The sequence below is a fragment of the Pseudophryne corroboree genome, chromosome 8, assembly GCF_028390025.1.
Source record: "Pseudophryne corroboree isolate aPseCor3 chromosome 8, aPseCor3.hap2, whole genome shotgun sequence".
Lineage (NCBI taxonomy): Eukaryota > Metazoa > Chordata > Amphibia > Anura > Myobatrachidae > Pseudophryne > Pseudophryne corroboree.
In genome coordinates this window covers 27,729,531-27,746,315 of record NC_086451.1, presented here as the reverse complement: position 1 = coordinate 27,746,315, position 16,785 = coordinate 27,729,531, and the positions used below count along the sequence as shown (strand labels likewise).

At 45.3% G+C, this 16,785-nt stretch overlaps 1 protein-coding gene across 1 annotated transcript; it reads left to right on the top strand.

Moving 5' to 3' along the window:
• The first annotated feature begins 428 nt into the window (after window positions 1-428).
• LOC134947438 (transcription cofactor vestigial-like protein 4) lies at window positions 429-2,712 on the top strand. Its single transcript, XM_063935532.1, has 5 exons — window positions 429-521; window positions 1,014-1,152; window positions 1,496-1,733; window positions 1,895-1,991; window positions 2,297-2,712. Exons 1-5 carry the CDS (start codon window positions 455-457, stop codon window positions 2,488-2,490), a joined length of 735 nt encoding a protein of 244 aa, XP_063791602.1. The 5' UTR covers window positions 429-454; the 3' UTR covers window positions 2,491-2,712.
• Window positions 2,713-16,785: the final 14,073 nt, after the last annotated feature.

The following is a 16,785-nucleotide window of genomic DNA, read 5'->3' as shown; positions in this document are numbered from 1 at the left end:
AAACGTCAGCAGGAATAAAAGATGGACGTGGATTGATTTTATATTAAATTGCCAATATTGTCAGGGTCCGGCAAACGGAGATCTTATGTGCAATGCTTCCAGTGTAATGGTTAAAGTCACTTTATTGCGTTACAGTATGTTAACTCACAAACCATAGGACAATTCTCCTCTGCAATTCATCTGCGAGTGAGCAGGGAGGTAAATACAAAGAGCACTCACAGTAGGTGATGACAACACACAGGTAAGGAGATGCAGTGGGCTCGGGGGCTGGGGGGGGGGGGGGGAGTAAAGAATGCACTGAAAGGTAATCAGCCAGGTGAGGAGGAGGGGGAGGAGCTAGGTATGAGCTCGCTTCTCATAGGCTGCTCTCCCAGCCAGGTAAATATAAAACCAGAACCGTATAGCATAATGTGGAATAATTCTCACCACAGACTGACTTACAGAGCGAGCAATTATGGCAGTGTCCAGCCTACAGTACACTATGGGGATATCCAGTGGTTTCAAAGTATACATTCTGGAAGGTAAGTGCTGCCTGCTACTATTGATCATGATGGAACTGTTTAAAGGATATGTATGTGGTTATATATTGTGTCCCTGTAGCTCTGTAATAGAGGCTGCAGCATTCCTTGTATATCTCTTTAGCATAACTACTGTATTATTAGCATTAAATAATAAAAGCCTGTCTAATGGCTGAGCCTTGTAAATGTGCATAGCCCTGTAGATTTGTGCAGATTTGTATTAATAAAAACCTTTGCTATACCTATAGGCTGTCTAGCGTTCTATTTATTAAACCCTTGAATATGCATTCTTTAAACCTTAATATATTATGGTAGGGAAGGGAGGAGGACAGAAAGGGAAGGGAGGAGGACAGTCCCCAAAACAGATATTTGCAATATAGTGTGATAGCAGATTCAAGACCCTTTTTAGATGTTTATTGTGCAAATGCCATAGTGCACCATCTGTATCACTAGCTGCAGTGTTATTACAAAAGCATAATCTATATTCCATTACAGGGCAGCACAGCGCACGGAACGCAGATAGGCTGCGGCCGCTGACAAACCACGGAATACCGGTGTACCCCATTAAGCGCAAACTCAGCCCAGAAACAGTGTCTTCTCCAAAGAGATGTTGTCCTTCCAGCTTCCAGAGGAGGTAAGCCCCGTTCTAGTGTATATTCTATCACGCATGTGTCCTGCTTGAGCACAGCTTTGTTACTTAAGTGTGCTGCCTGTATATATTTTGCACAGCAGCCTTCCATTGCACAGCTGCAATATCATCTTTATTTCCACTAGAATTGTGCAAATGATGAGTTTATTCTGCTGTCTTGTAGGTCTCCATCTCTGACTTGACCTTATTACAAACATGTATAGTCCTTAAATACTCAGTTTATGAAATAAATTGTAGCTCCAATGAGACATATACACCAGTATCATGTCTGCTGTGCACACTTAACATTGTGTACCTATCCTAACAGGAATTCATTGTTTTGTTGCAGGGAAAAGACCTCCACATCCCCAATACACCAGAAGTGTGCCACACGACAGAAGTCCAGCAATCCTACAGCCTTTGGTCCTCATATAACCTTGGAACATGTTCTGAAGAGGCTGATGCCTGAACGGAACCCCTTGGAAAGAAACGAGACGCAGCAGAATGAAGATCAGCCACTGGCTTTGGTGAAGAGGTTGGAGAAGACCAGCAGACCTCCACCAATGTCCTCAGCAATGCTACAACAGGTGAGTTCTAGACCATCTACTGACTAGCCACGAATGGCCTACAGCTTCATGTTTCCATGTCTGTTTTTTTTTTTCTTGGTCCATCTTTGTCCAAACCTGTGGACACCAAGTTCCATGCACCACTGTCACCCAGCCTGACCCCCTATCTTATCCAATTTCAGATGAGACCTTCTGTAATCACCTGCATCTCCAGGCCTAAGTCAACGACTTCCCCAACTACAGAGACCACCAATCTTCTGCGGCACTCTGAAGTCCAACGTAAGTCATAATTAACGTGCACCATGCAATAACTAGGGTTGTGTTCTAGTTCTATGCCGGAGATTTATCAAAGCTTGGAGAGATAAAGTACCAACCAATCAGCTCCTAAGTGTCATGTTACAGGCTGTGTTTGAAAGATGACTAAGGGGTGATTTTTGGGTACTTTATCTCTCTCCAAGATTTGATAAATCTCCCCCTATGTCCTTGCCAAAATATAGTGACCAGAGTGGCCCCTGCTAGAGATGACCACTTCCTTAGATGCATTGAGTGCTGTGTTTTTAATATTGGTTTGGTTTTATTTTTAGGGTCGTCTACAACCTGTTCCGATGTAGAGGAACATTTCAAAAGGAGCCTTAAATCTTACAGCCCCCAGCCAAGCATCCACTGCCCCCCACCACAGCAGTCTGCCCGCAACTCCGTAGAAGAACATTTCTCCAAAGCCCTTGGGTCTAGGTGGCTCTTAATCCGAGCAGCAGCTGATTCGGCAACCCAACACTAGCTCCGAGACGGAGCCTTGGCGCTGCCAAGAGACTGGAGCCTATAGACTCTTTCACTCTGTAATATATATTTATTGATATTTCTTTTTGGAAGCCTGAAGAATCTGGGTGCAAGCTTACTCTCTGGGGTAGTGGAAGTTATCTGGTTTACGTATAATGTTTGTATATTGGATAATTGTATACAGATACAGATGTCTTAATAAAACCGGATTTTGTTTTACACACCTCCCAAATCTCTTTTTAAATCAATAGACTGATAATAGGACGACAAAGTCACCAAGGAGTTACATTAACTTTTTGAGTGGTTATGAAAAATAAAAGAGCAGGCCTATATGGGTGGTCTTCAGGTTGCCGACTGTCGGGATCCCGGCGCCTGTATACTGACAGCCGGCATACCGACACTTTTTCTCCCTCGTGGGGGTCCACGACCCCCCTGGAGGGAGAATAAATAGCATGGCGCGCGTAGCACACCACCGTGCCCGCAGAGTGGCAAGCGCAGCAAGCCCGCAAGGGGCTCATTTGCGCTCGCCACGCTGTCAGTATGCCGGCGGCCGGGTTTCCGGCGCCGGTATGCTGGTCGCCGGGAGCCCGGCCGCAGGCATACCATACCACACCCGGCTTATATAGACGAGCTACAAATATATAGACAGTCTGAGCAATGAAGCTGCACTCCCAATTAGAACTATTCCGGTACCTCTCCTTAGAAACCCATAGCAGGACTCCAATTCATAAATGACATACAGGCGGCACCCGGCATTCATAAAAGACATATGTTATATATCAGTGGCGCACGCAGGGGGGGTTTCCGGGCATACAGAAACCCCCCTCCACCAAAAATAATAATAATAATATATATATATATATATATATATATATATATATATTTATTTATTTTTTGCTGCATTTAGCGAGCCGAGTATTATTAATGGCAATCTAGTGTCTTCTGCAGCCTGCTGTCTTCCTGGTGGCACTTGTAAGTGCTTAATAAAAGTTTACTTTATTTTAATTATAGTACATATATATACATGTGCATACATATATACACATGTATATACATACATATACACACACACACACACACACACACACGATATATATACATGTGTATATATATACGTGTACTGTGTGTATGTGTGTATATATATATATATATATATATATATATATATATATATGTGTGTATGCATGTTTACTATGCTCCACCCAGTTCTGGAACCGCCCCCATGCAAATCCTGTGTTTGCCACTGTGTGTGTGTATATATATATATATATATATTACAATAACTTGTGATTTAGGTTAAGTGATCCTTTAAAGGCAACATATTTCCTATTGATAAGCATTTTATTGTAGCATTCAGCACAATATACTGTTATATGTCTTTGTGGACAAGGAAAGGTTGACCCCTAGCAGCGCAGACCGGCTGCGCTGTCAGGCGTTCCGCCGCCATTTTTTTTTATCGGAGCAGCTGCTTGTGACGTCACGCAGCCACCCCTAAAAACAGTCGCGGTTGCCCCCGCCGCCACCCCGCAAACACCTGCCGCTGTCACTCACATTGAGGCTGGGAATGCGACCGCAATGTGTGTAGCCGTGCAGCTGCTGGCCGCTGATGCGGCTGGGTCTGCATGACCACCATAATCCTTCGGATCCTAATAGAAAAGTGACCCTTATTATCCAGATCACCCGCAAATGGTAGAATACTGAGCACAGCAAGCAAAAAGCGGTCTCTCAGATATAAAGACCCTTGTATTGGTCAATTAAACATTGACTATAAAATACGTATGCTTTTTTATAATGTATACATTTTACATGTAATGGCCCTTTAAACCCCTGAATGTTCCAAGTGTAGCACAGTTGGCATAGTGGGTAGTATTCCTGCCTCCCATCGGTGAGGTCTCTGTTTCAGTTCCTACCAAGGTGTGGAGTTTGTATGTGCTCTCTGTGTTTCTGTGGGTTTGCTCCCACAATCCAAAAACATACTCTTGATTGACAACTGACAAAATGAACCCTAGTGTGTCCATGTTAAAGGGAATATAGATTGCAAGCACCGCTGCGGCAGGGACCGATGTGAATGACTAATCTCTGTACAGCGCTGTAGAATATGTATGCGCCATATAAATAACTGGTAATAAAAATAAATGATAGTAAAATAATTCAGGTACGTAATTGCCTGTTTAGATGCATCTTCATGGAGTTCAGGTGTAGAACAAACACAACTTCACAGCAGCACCTAATAAATAAGGTATAGGCATTATGTCACTTGTAGTTCCACAGCAGACTGGAGCACCACAGATTGCTTCCCTCTGTACAAGAATGTTACATAATCATTACATAACCCCTACGCCCTCCTATATCACACAAGGCTGCTCAAGAGATATAAGATAGACAGACCCTGTGGTTATTATTCGGCATTAGCTGGGGGCCAATAAGATGTCAGATGAACCACCAACTCTGCTATGACTTATATAACAATATGCCCACTCTCAATCACGTATAAAATTATCACTTTGCATAATCTGCTTAACATGGTATTTATCATCGGTTTGGTAATTGACTGGGACAAAGGGATTTTTTCCCCTGGCTGAGAGTAAATGAATTTAGTTTATAGATGTATTGGGCTGTGATTATATAATGGCTCGTTACTGTATTTGCACTAAGCTGCGGTTTCCTCACATCGTATTACTATTTATTATAGGGTGTATAACACCAGTATTCTCCCTCTCTGTGTAAGGATTTGGCCAGTTCACACAGACTCCTGTGCCCGGTAACTGGACCGGGCTATTGGCTCCCAGACAGTATTGCTCAGCTGCCACGGTAACCGTTTATGCTGCTATACGTTCGTGATGGTAGAACTCCTATCGCCGGATCTTAATAAATAGACCCGTCAGTGACAGGGCGGCCATCTTGTGCTCCCCAGTGATGGCGAACGCTCCAGGTTTTGCCTTTAGAGTAGAAGACAGAAGAAGAAGAGACAGATTGTGGAAACACAAAGCCCTGATTTACTTTCATTTATACACATCCTATTCACAGACAAAACCACAAGTCTTTCTACACCCACCCACGAGAAATATGGGCACAGATTTTATGTGGCATTGTATTTTCATTCCCTGAAGACGGTAACTGCCAAGCTGGTACCTACTGATTGCAGGGGCGAAGGGGATTCTCAGTCTCATTATTACCGTATACCATTATATATATGTAAAGGTTTCCTTAGGGGGGAGGTGTATCAAGCCTTGGAGAGAGAGATAAAATGGAGTAAATGCAAAAACCAACCAATCAGTTTCTAACTCTCATTTCAAAGACTGTGCTAGATAAATGACACAAACTGATTGGTTGCTTTGGGTTAGTTCTCTATTTTATCTCTCTCTGAGGATTGATACATCTCCCCCTTTGTATGTACAGTAAGTGTTTAATAAATACCCCCTTAATTTGATTACTAATAAAATGTATTTTTGTGTGACACGTAAGGGGCTGTATTACCGCAGTGGGCGACCTGATAAACTTCATGGGCCACACGTGTGACCCTCTAACTGTCAAGTCTGAATTATCGTTTATCTGATTAATAGGTTAATATAATGTATTTAACTAAGAAGCAGACACCATTTACAATAGATCCCGCATGCGCTCCAAAACACCCACACATACCCTCAGCCTGGTCACCCCAAAACACCCCTCAGACCCCTAACAGGGTCTACTCACCTCATTCACTCCCACAAGCAATTTACAGGCCATAGTCTCTGGTGTCTCCCACTTGTCCTAAAGCTTCCATCAGCTTCCTTATTTAATAAGACTGGGGCCCCAGATGAGGTCCGGTGGGGCAATATGCAGAGAGTAAGAGCTGGGGCCCCAGATAAGGTCCGGAGAGTAAGACCTGGGGCCCCAGATGTGGTTCAGTGGAACAATATGCAGAGAGTAAGAGCTGGGGCGCAGATGAGGTCCGATGGGGCAATATGCAGAGAGTAAGAGCTGGGGTCCCAGATGAGGTCTGAAGAGTAAGAGCTGGGGTCCCAGATGTGGTTCAGTGGAACAATATGGAGAGAGTAAGAGCTGGGGCCCAAATGAGGTCTAGTGGGGCAATATGCAGAGAGTAAGAGCTGGGGCCCAGATGAGGTCTGGTGGGGCAATATGCAGAGAGTAAGAGCTGGGGCCCAGATGAGGTCTGGTGGGGCAATATGGAGAGAGTAAGAGCTGGGGCCCCAGATGAGGTCTGGTGGAGCAATATGCAGAGAGTAAGAGCTGGAGCCCCAGATGAGGTTTGGTGGGGCAATATGGAGAGAGTAAGAGCTGGGGCCCAGATGAGGTCCTGTGGGGCAATATGGAGAGATTAAGAGCTGGGGCCCAGATGAGGTCTGGTGGGGAAATATGGAGAGAGTAAGAGCTGGGGCCCAGATGAGGTCCTGTGGGGAAATATGGAGAGAGTAAGAGCTGGGGCCCAGATGAGGTCTGGTGGGGCAATATGGAGAGAGTAAGAGCTGGGGCCCAGATGAGGTCTGGTGGGGCAATATGCAGAGAGTAAGAGCTGGGGCCCAGATGAGGTCTGGTGGGGCAATATATAGAGAGTAAGCGCTGTGGCCCCAGACGAGGTCTGGAGAGTAAGAGCTGGGGCCCCAGATGTGGTTCAGTGGAACAATATGCAGAGAGTAAGAGCTGGGGCCCAGATGAGGTCTGGTGGGGCAATATGCAGAGAGTAAGAGCTGGTGCCCAGATAAGGTCTTGTGGGGCAATATGGAGAGAGTAGGAGCTGGAGCCCCAGATGAGGTTTGGTGGGGCAATATGGAGAGAGTAAGAGCTGGGGCCCAGATAAGGTCCGGTGGGGCAATATGGAGAGAGTAAGAGCTGGGGCCCAGATGAGGTCCTGTGGGGCAATATGGAGAGAGTAAGAGCTGGGGCCCAGATGAGGTATGGTGGGGCACTATGCAGAGAGTAAGAGCTGAGGCCCAGATGAGGTCTGGTGGGGCAATATGCAGAGAGTAAGAGCTGAGGCCCAGATAAGGTCCGTGGGGCAATATGCAGAGAGTAAGAGCTGGGGACCAGATGAGGTCTGGTGGGGCAATATGCAGAGAGTAAGAGCTGGGGCCCAGATGAGGTCTGGTGGGGCAACATGGAGAGAGTAAGAGCTGGGGCTCCAGATGAGGTCTGGTGGGGCAATATGCAGAAAGTAAGAGCTGGGGCCCCAGATGAGGTCTGGTGGGGCAATATGCAGAGAGTAAGAGCTGGGGCCCAGATGAGGTCTGGTGGGGCAATATGCAGAGAGTAAGAGCTGAGGCCCAGATAAGGTCCGGTGGGGCAATATGCAGAGAGTAAGAGCTGGGGACCAGATGAGGTCTGGTGGGGCAATATGCAGAGAGTAAGAGCTGGGGCCCAGATGAGGTCTGGTGGGGCAACATGGAGAGAGTAAGAGCTGGGGCTCCAGATGAGGTCTGGTGGGGCAATATGCAGAGAGTAAGAGCTGGGGCCCAGATGAGGTCTGGCGGGGCAATATGCAGAGAGTAAGAGCTGGGGCCCAGATGAGGTCTGGTGGGGCAACATGGAGAGAGTAAGAGCTGGGGCTCCAGATGAGGTCTGGCGGGGCAATATGGAGAGAGTAAGAGCTGGGGCCCAGATGAGGTCAGATGGGGCAATATGCGGAGAGTAAGGGCTGGGGCCCAGATGAGGTCTGGTGGGGCAATATGGAGAGAGTAAGAGCTGGAGCCCAGATGAGGTTTGGTGGGGCAATATGGAGAGAGTAAGAGCTGGAGCCCAGATGAGGTCCTGTGGGGCAATATGGAGAGAGTAAGAGTCGGGGCCCCAGATGGGACATAGGGGGTAATTCCAAGTTGATCGTAGCAGGATTTTTGTTAGCAATTGGGCAAAACCATGTACACTGCAGGGGAGGCAGATATAACATGTGAAGAGAGGGTTAGATTTGGGTGGGGTGTGTTCAATCTGCAATCTAATTTGCAGTGTAAAAATAAAGCAGCCAGTATTTACCCTGCACAGAAATAAAATAACCCACCCAAATCTAACTCTTTCTGCACATGTTATATCTGCCTCCCCTGCAGTGCACATGGTTTTGCCCAATTGCTATCAAAAATCCTGCTGCGATCAACTTGGAATTACCCCCATAGAGCAGTTAAAAGGACCAATCAGTTGTAAGCAGGAGGGGGCAGGTGAAAGCCCTGCAGGCTGCATGTGGCCCTTGGATCACCTATTGCCCATCACTGCTGTAGAATCTCTTCACATGGACCTGTCACCAGGAAGTGGAAACTGTTTTTTAAAATTGTTGCAGAGATTATTATTAACAGTTATTTCTATAACCCCATCCTTTTACCCGACGCTGTACAGCTAATATATGTCATTCATGTCAGTCCCCGCAACACTGGAGCTGAGAGTATAAGGATTCATTTAGTCAGAATTCAACTAATCTACTAGAATGTTTTTGGAATAAGGGAGGAAACTGTAGCACCCGGAGAAAACCACTAGAGAACATACAAACTCCAAACCAATGGGGGTTGATTGGTTAATGAAGTCTTGACCTCAGCACTGTGAGGCAGTAATGCTAACCACTATGCCACCGTTCCTTATTAAATGTTCTAAATGAATATACCTCCCCCTCACACACATGTGTGTCCAGGAGACAATCCACATTTTAATGCACTCTATAGCTAACGGACAAAGGAACCGAAGGCAAATAAGGGGCTCAGCCGCTGGGCAGCTTCTGAGCCAAGGCAGGAAGGAATTTGGGATGGGCAAATGAGCCCATTCTCCATTTGATCCCTCAAAGGTACAGGGGGGCCAGTGGCAGTAGAGTGTGCAGGGCAAATGGTGGCAGAAGTGGGCTGCGCTGTGTATTCTCCTCCGGCTCTCCTATTCTCCCACACTCCTTGCAGGCCTGAGATGGGCCCATAACGCTGCCCACCTAGGCTGCCCAGAGTACTAGGTTCCTCTCCTCATCTAATACAATAAGATTTCCATCCTTTAGGATGTGTTCAGTCAATCTGTCAGCAGATGAAGGTGCTATTTATGTTTCATGAGGTGTAATTAAGAGATATCCCTAATAGGAGAAGATTGTGTGTTTTGAGACTGGAAGGCGTGTAATGTGTAACACTGACTAACCCCACCTTTACGGGCAAGTTCTCGCAGCCCTTGAACATGTCACAGGAGCATTCCACCGACATGCCAAGCTGCCGCAGCTGTCACTTTAAGGTGTAGCCTTCCTCAGACAACATCCCCGAGGCTATGAGTTGTGAATCTACAATCCACTCAGGAATACGATCCCTGGATAAACCGGTCGGACCGGTCTTCTGCAGAGAAATCCAAGACTCGGGGCTACTTTTAGCCACATGTAAAGAATGTCTCTGTGTGTTCCTGTATAGAACAAAGACAAAGCTCCCCTCAGGGCACCTGAATAGAACAATGCGTTTGTCACAGGCCCAACTTCAAACACAGCGGGGTCCATGGAAGACAGAAGCCATGTTGTACCGCTCACAATAGGCTTCATCACCATGCCTGGCCCACTGGGGGGGGGGGGGGGGGGGTAAACACAGGAAATGAGGGAGATTATCTTCTCACCCCGGCCTTTGGATAACTAGTAAATGCACAAATAAGGATCATTAATAGAACATGCAAACCCTTTACCTGACAAAGTGATGGGAGCTAAGTTCCCTCAGGCAAGGAGGCAGAAGCTAACAAACATACACATATGCGTATAGGAGTATTTAGTAGTACACCACAACAAATACATAAGAATATAGGGGGCTCGCCTTAGGGGCCTATTTAGCAACACGGCTCAAAAAGTACGATTTTCTAACCGTTTTTGGGCTGAATTATCGTACAGCGATAATATTAAAGCACTCTGCACACTGGGGGTCATTCCAAGTTGTTCGCTCGCTAGCTGTTTTTAGCAGCCGTGCTAACACTATGCCGCCTCCCACTGGGCGTGTATTTTAGCTTAGCAGAAGTGTGAACGAAAGGATCGCAGAGCGGCTACAAAATAATTCTGTGCAGTTTCAGACCTACTCAGCCCTTGCGATGACTTCAGACTGTTCAGTTCCTGTTTTGACGTCACAAACACGCCCTGCGTTCTCCCAAACACGCCCTGCGTTCGCCCAGCCACGCCTGCGTTTTCCCTGGTACGCCTGCGTTTTTACGAACACTCCCTGAAAACGGTCAGTTGACACCCAGAAACGCCCACTTCCTGTCAATCACTCTGCGGCCAGCAGTGCGACTGAAAAGCTTCGCTACACCTTTTGTGAAACTACATCGTTCGTTGCAATTGTACGACGCGCAGCCGCATACGCATGCGCAGAAGTGCCGTTTTTCCCCTCATAGCTGCACAGCGAACTAATGCAGCTAGCGATGAACTCGGAATGACCCCCATTGCACTTAGTACTAGTAGTGTAGGACCCCATATATCACCCTAGGTGCCCAGATTTGTGCTAGGTTACATGCACCCATGTGCATTCTCAAATCGATGCAAGATTCAGGTTCATTTATGGGTCTAGTAATCCCTACAGCCCCCCGTAAAATGAGAAACGACATCCGATAGGCACAGCCTCCGCTATTTCCTGCGCACTGCAGAATCCGGCGTAGTAATATAAGGGGTCTATGTACGAAGCCTTGGAGAGAGATAAAGTACCAGCCAATCAGCTCCTAACTGTCTTTTTTTCAAACACAGCCCGTAACATGACAATCGGGAGCTGATTGGCTGCTACTTTATCTCTCTCCCCTTTACCACTCTCCATGGTTTAGTCACAGTGCATCTCCCCGTAAGAGTTTCTGCACATTTGGCGCAATGGGCGATACCTGCCCCGCAGTTGTAGTAGAATGCTAGGTGGACACATCTAATTAGAAACATTGCAGTATTTGCGCAATAACTGCAAGGAGGAGAAACCAGTACTGCGGCACCCGGAAATCTGTCTTATTAGAATTAGAATCATATTTATTGGCCAGGTATACTTGCATATACTAGGAATTTGTCTTCAGTTTGCTATACAACAGCCAAGTAGGTAACAGATAAGCAGGTGGGGTTGGGGGGGCAAGTGAAGTCACACAGATAGGTATACAGTAGGGACACAAGTGAGTTACATGTACGTCTAGTCAGTCAATGTTCAGGAGTTCAGCAGGCGGACCGCTTGGGGAAATAAACTTTTGAGGCTTCTGGTGGACCTGGCGGGGACGGCCCTGTAACGCCTGCCTGAAGGAAGCAAGTTAAACATGCTGTGGCCGGGGTGTAGCTGGTCTTTTAATATCTTTTTAGCTCTGGACTGATAAAGCTAAATATTTATCGTATATAATACCCTTTATGAGGTCTAAGAACACTGTACGCTATTGATGTATGAAGTACCGTAAGGGTACGCTAGTTGCGTAACAATCGCTTTGCCGTGATCGAGACGTTCAAGCGTCACGTTCACTCACGGCCAAGAGATCACAGGCAGGCACGTTATTGGCTGTTAACTAAAGTAATGATTCGCTATAGCGTAGCGAACGCTCGGGACCACGAGGAGATCACCAGCGGAGCTGACGCTCACTATATTAAACCTTTGTATCTAAACCATAAACAGTGTATTGTGCAGTAAAACCTTAGTGTAATGTTAGAGAGTAAATGCAACACAGTATAACCTTATTACCCCAAAAGCTGCCTGAGCGTCACCGACGCTCTGAGAATACTTAATACTATAAGAAACACACAGATACCGTGCTCAGGGTCCAACGCCTAAAATATATATTATGAATGCTATACTTGCAAAAGAGTTAAACACAATACAAGTCATACACTACAATATAACATAGACTACCTAACCAGATAACTACACAGGAAATATAATACAATACAATTTAAGGGAAAATGAGTGAGGAAGAGAAGGAGAGAGAGAGAGAGAGAAATTGAGAGAGATTGGCCCACAATAACAAGAAAATCAATTTAGTTGCGGAGAAACACTTACGCACAAGGGGAAACGATCGCATGCGCCTCGATATCCAGCTCCCGATTATCAGCAATGAGAACCGTTGAAGAGAGTGAACTGGATATGGTCGGCCTGCCTATTTATGCCCCACACACAATGCAATTCAATGGTCCCTACAATCTTATTGTTCATTGGACACAGGAATTCGGCTTCGCATTATAACAAAAGGTCATAGGTTGATTCATACAGGTGGGCTGTGACTATTTCCAACAGCTCAGGTGGGAGGGAAACTGGGTTTCCCGCCGCATGGGTAATAAAGTGCAAATAAAGTAAATGTTCATAAACTTCTTATGTCCATAACTATTCGCACGAGCGATTGATCTGCTTCAAACCAACACCGGAATATTTCTAATTAAATATTCTTCCGATGGATACTAAACACCACTGTATTACTCCTGTCTGACCCTTCGTATCAAACAAAGAGGGATTTCTCTGTTCATGAACATTCTATATTAACCAAACTTGCAGAATCTATCAAAGGGACCATGATCTACAAAATACATTATATAGTGAAAATATGTAATGATTGAGTCGCACGCTACGATCGCATAAACTCTACCGTAAATACGCATACCATGCGCCTGCGGGTGCCCGCGACTGTGAGTATGCGCACGTACGGGAGAGCGTACGCATGCGCAGCACGGACCTGTGTGAGGTGCAAATGTGCATAGAGATATTTTTCTGACTTTGACAGTCCACCCTTTGGCAGTCAACAATAACTGCCACTTCCTGAAAACATTTCAAAAGGAGAAAAATATATGTTAGGGGTTAATACATTTACATGGTTGGGTAAGGGAGGAGAGGAGATGGTAGGAAAAGGGTATGACCTAGTGAGATAGCAGAAGCATGTGTGTATGAATCCGTGCTTGGGGGTCATGTATCATCGTGCCGTACGTGTTTTAAATCAAGCTTCGAGGTATTGCGAAGTATACATGTGAATTCCTTCTTATCCCGTGGTACGGGTCTGTGGATGGGCTGTCAAACTTTACCGAGCTCTTTTTGGCTTTGGTTGTAACAAAATGGGGGAGCACATTTTAGTTGATGATACATGAATGGGGGAGATATGTGATTGCTGATATCTGTGCCTGTATTCCCTATCGACTATGTGTGTCATTACCTGAGGGTTGTAGAAATGAAGAAAAGACATAATTACGGTAAATGCGGTGGTATTCTATGTCAGGTAAATGTACAGTCGTCGATTGAGGTCTTGTTTGGTGTCTGTTGAATGCAGTCTTCTTTGTGCTTTTGCCCATAAGGTGCGAGCAAAAGCTGTCAATGTCCATAGATTTACAAAAGTGTTGGGCTAGCGTAATTTTAAAATTTCTAGGGAAACTGGGGATCCATGGCATAGTTCATCAAAAATCTGTGTGTCAGGTTGTCAAACTTCTTCTTTAATCCCTCTGTTGTCTGTATATCGGCTCATCAAATTCCTCGTCCAAGTGGGTCTTGTTACCTTGGAGAAAACGGAAAAACAGGTGAAAGAAACGGACCGTAGAAATCGCATTTTCATCACATCATTGTTTCTACATTTGGGTCATAAATCAAGTCCAGGTTAATTACAGTTTCCTCACTCCTTAAACTCATTACCCTAGTACGATGATTGCACTTCATTAAAACCTGACCGCATCTAAATATCAATCCAATCGATATGACAACACCTAAGATACATAGGAGAAACTTCCCAACATCCATTATGACTCCTTGAGCCCAGTCTCCTAAACCAGAAAACCAATTTCGCGGGTTCAACCATGACACCCAACCAGTCAGCTCATTACCTACAGCAGCAAGAGTGAGATTGTGTCTCCTGCGAAATTCCCACTTCAATTGGAGAATATCGTCCATCTTTTGGTCTATGACCTCGACCGGATCCTCGGTGCTATTCGTAATATATGTGCAACATTTCACGCCGTATTGTGTTGCCAGTGTGACACAATATCCGCCTGTCACTGCTGTGAGGTAATTGAGAACCATTCTATGCTGTACCAGTTCTGTTTTGTAAGCCTGAAGTTCTCTTCCAGTATACCTAAACGTGTCATCATACATTTCAGTGATATTATCTAACAAATTGGCGAGCGCAGAAATGTATTTATAATTCAGCACTCCTCTAGCGGTGCGGGTGAAATCTAACGCGATTAAGAATTGAATCCCGGTGGATTCACTTATCAGATCAGAGGCCGGATGCTCTGTCTTCTCTATCAGGTGCCTTTTAACAACGTGCTCGTAATGGGTGTGAGTATAAGGAGCTTGGGCACCACGGTGTATGTCTTTCATTTTGTCATGTGATACAGTCATTACTTCAGACAGTACTTTTCCAATATAACACAATCCTTCAGAGTTTGGGGCAAGCCACTTGTACGCCTTTCTCCCGCATATGAAATATGCATCATCGGGGAGAACATATGGGACGGAGTAGGACATAACCATATTACACACCTTCCATGTGAAATCTCCTAACCCTAATTCTTCCATCTGCTTAGTACACGTATCAGGTTGTACGATATGTGCACAGTATCCTGGTGATACCTCTCCAACTCTAGTAATCTTATTTCCTAAGGTATACCTATACCGGAAAGATTTTCCTCTACTGGCTATGTGGCGTACAAGCTCTGTATCTGTAGGCATTCTATCTGCTCTATGCAAAAAGGTCATGGTGTGGTTACTCCATGACACTTCCCAATTTCCCGGCTTTTGGGGATTGGAGATGTTGAAACATAATAGGGACCTATCCACATGGTATTGGTGGAGCTTCAAACTAGGAGGGCTGGAGATATTAAACCTCCGGTCCACCGGTCTCCCACCATTTAACTCAAGTACCTCCTCTATCGTTAAAGGAAATGGTACTAGCCCTGATTTGCTATGACCCTGAGGTACTTGAGAGCATACCCAACAATCTGTTTTGTTTAACACATTACCCACTAAGGAGTGATAGTCACTCAATGGATGCCGGTCCATATGGATATTAAAACTGGATTGGCATTTCTTTATGCACCCATCCTCAATGACATTGTTACAGAGCCGACAGATACAGTTTTCTTCAGCTAACAATCCTTCACAATTCCTTCTATGGTCAATGCTATCGGATCGTTTTCTGATACTCGCCTTTGCTTGTTGATTATGTTGTTCTTGGAAAACTACGCCTCCATCTTTAGCATCAGAACCCATTCCAGAACCTTTCTCGACCTCCATGGTACTCTCGCCGGAACAGACTGCTCTGGTCAACATCATGGTCAACAGGAAAATCCGGATCACAGTCTCTTGGGGCAAGTCCATCTTATAGGAGGAGACGAAGAAGAATGAGAAGGGGAAAAAAAAAAAAAATAATTGAGGGAGATGGGATGGGAAGTTGGAGAAAAACAATAAAAGGAAACAGGGGATCGACAACTGCTTTTGATCTTGTGGTTCTCGATGCTCAGGTGCCGCCTTAGTCCTCCTGGAACAGACACTCTAGTGATACAACCTCTACCGTCTGTTCCTTATCACAGGACTTCTCTGGATCAACGACCTTCTTACAGTGGGACGAATGAACCCAAGTCTCTCTCTCAGCAACCTTCAATGCTGTAGTGCTAGTCAATAAGACCTGGTATGGTCCTTCCCATCTGTCAATAAGGCAACCTGAGCGTAGAAAATTCCGTATCATTACATAATCCCCAGGTTCAATGTCATGACAATTACTATCTGGTAAATCAGGAATCACCAACTTCAGATTATCATTTTGATTCCTCAACTGTTTACTCATGTTAATCAAGTATTTTACAGTTACTTCATTGTTACACTTCAAATCATCCTGAGGGTTAATCATAACATGCGGTTGTCGACCAAACAAGATTTCAAAGGGAGACAGATTAAGAGGGGACCTGGGAGTGGTTCTGATGCTGTACAGTACAATGGGTAAAGCTTCTGGCCATGTCAATCCTGTCTCTGCCATCACTTTACTTAGTTTATTTTTAATAGTGCTGTTCACTCTTTCCACTTTCGCACTCGCCTGTGGACGGTATGGAGTGTGCAGCTTGCTATCAATTCCCATCAATTTACACATTCCTTGAAAGACATCACCTGTAAAATGGGTACCCCTATCACTTTCGATAATTCTAGGGATACCATATCTACATACAAATTCCTGCACAATTTTCTTAGCAGTAAACATAGCGGTATTTGTGGCCGCCGGAAATGCTTCGACCCAATTTGAGAAAACATCTATACAAACAAGTACATATTTCAAATTTCGACAAGGGGGTAATTGAATGAAGTCAATCTGTATTACCTGGAAAGGGCCGCCGGCAGGTGGGATATGGGATGGTTCTGTAGGTATTGCCTTTCCAATATTCTTTCTCAAACAGGTAAGGCATGACATGGCT

Bases quoted from the DNA above. Each gene is read 5' to 3' on its own strand.
- LOC134947438 (XM_063935532.1), top strand. From the start codon at position 455: ATGGCAGTGTCCAGCCTACAGTACACTATGGGGATATCCAGTGGTTTC. The intron at 1,734-1,894 runs GTGAGTTCTAGA...ATCCAATTTCAG, and splicing joins CCTCAGCAATGCTACAACAG to ATGAGACCTTCTGTAATCAC. The intron at 1,992-2,296 runs GTAAGTCATAAT...TTTTATTTTTAG, and splicing joins GCGGCACTCTGAAGTCCAAC to GGTCGTCTACAACCTGTTCC.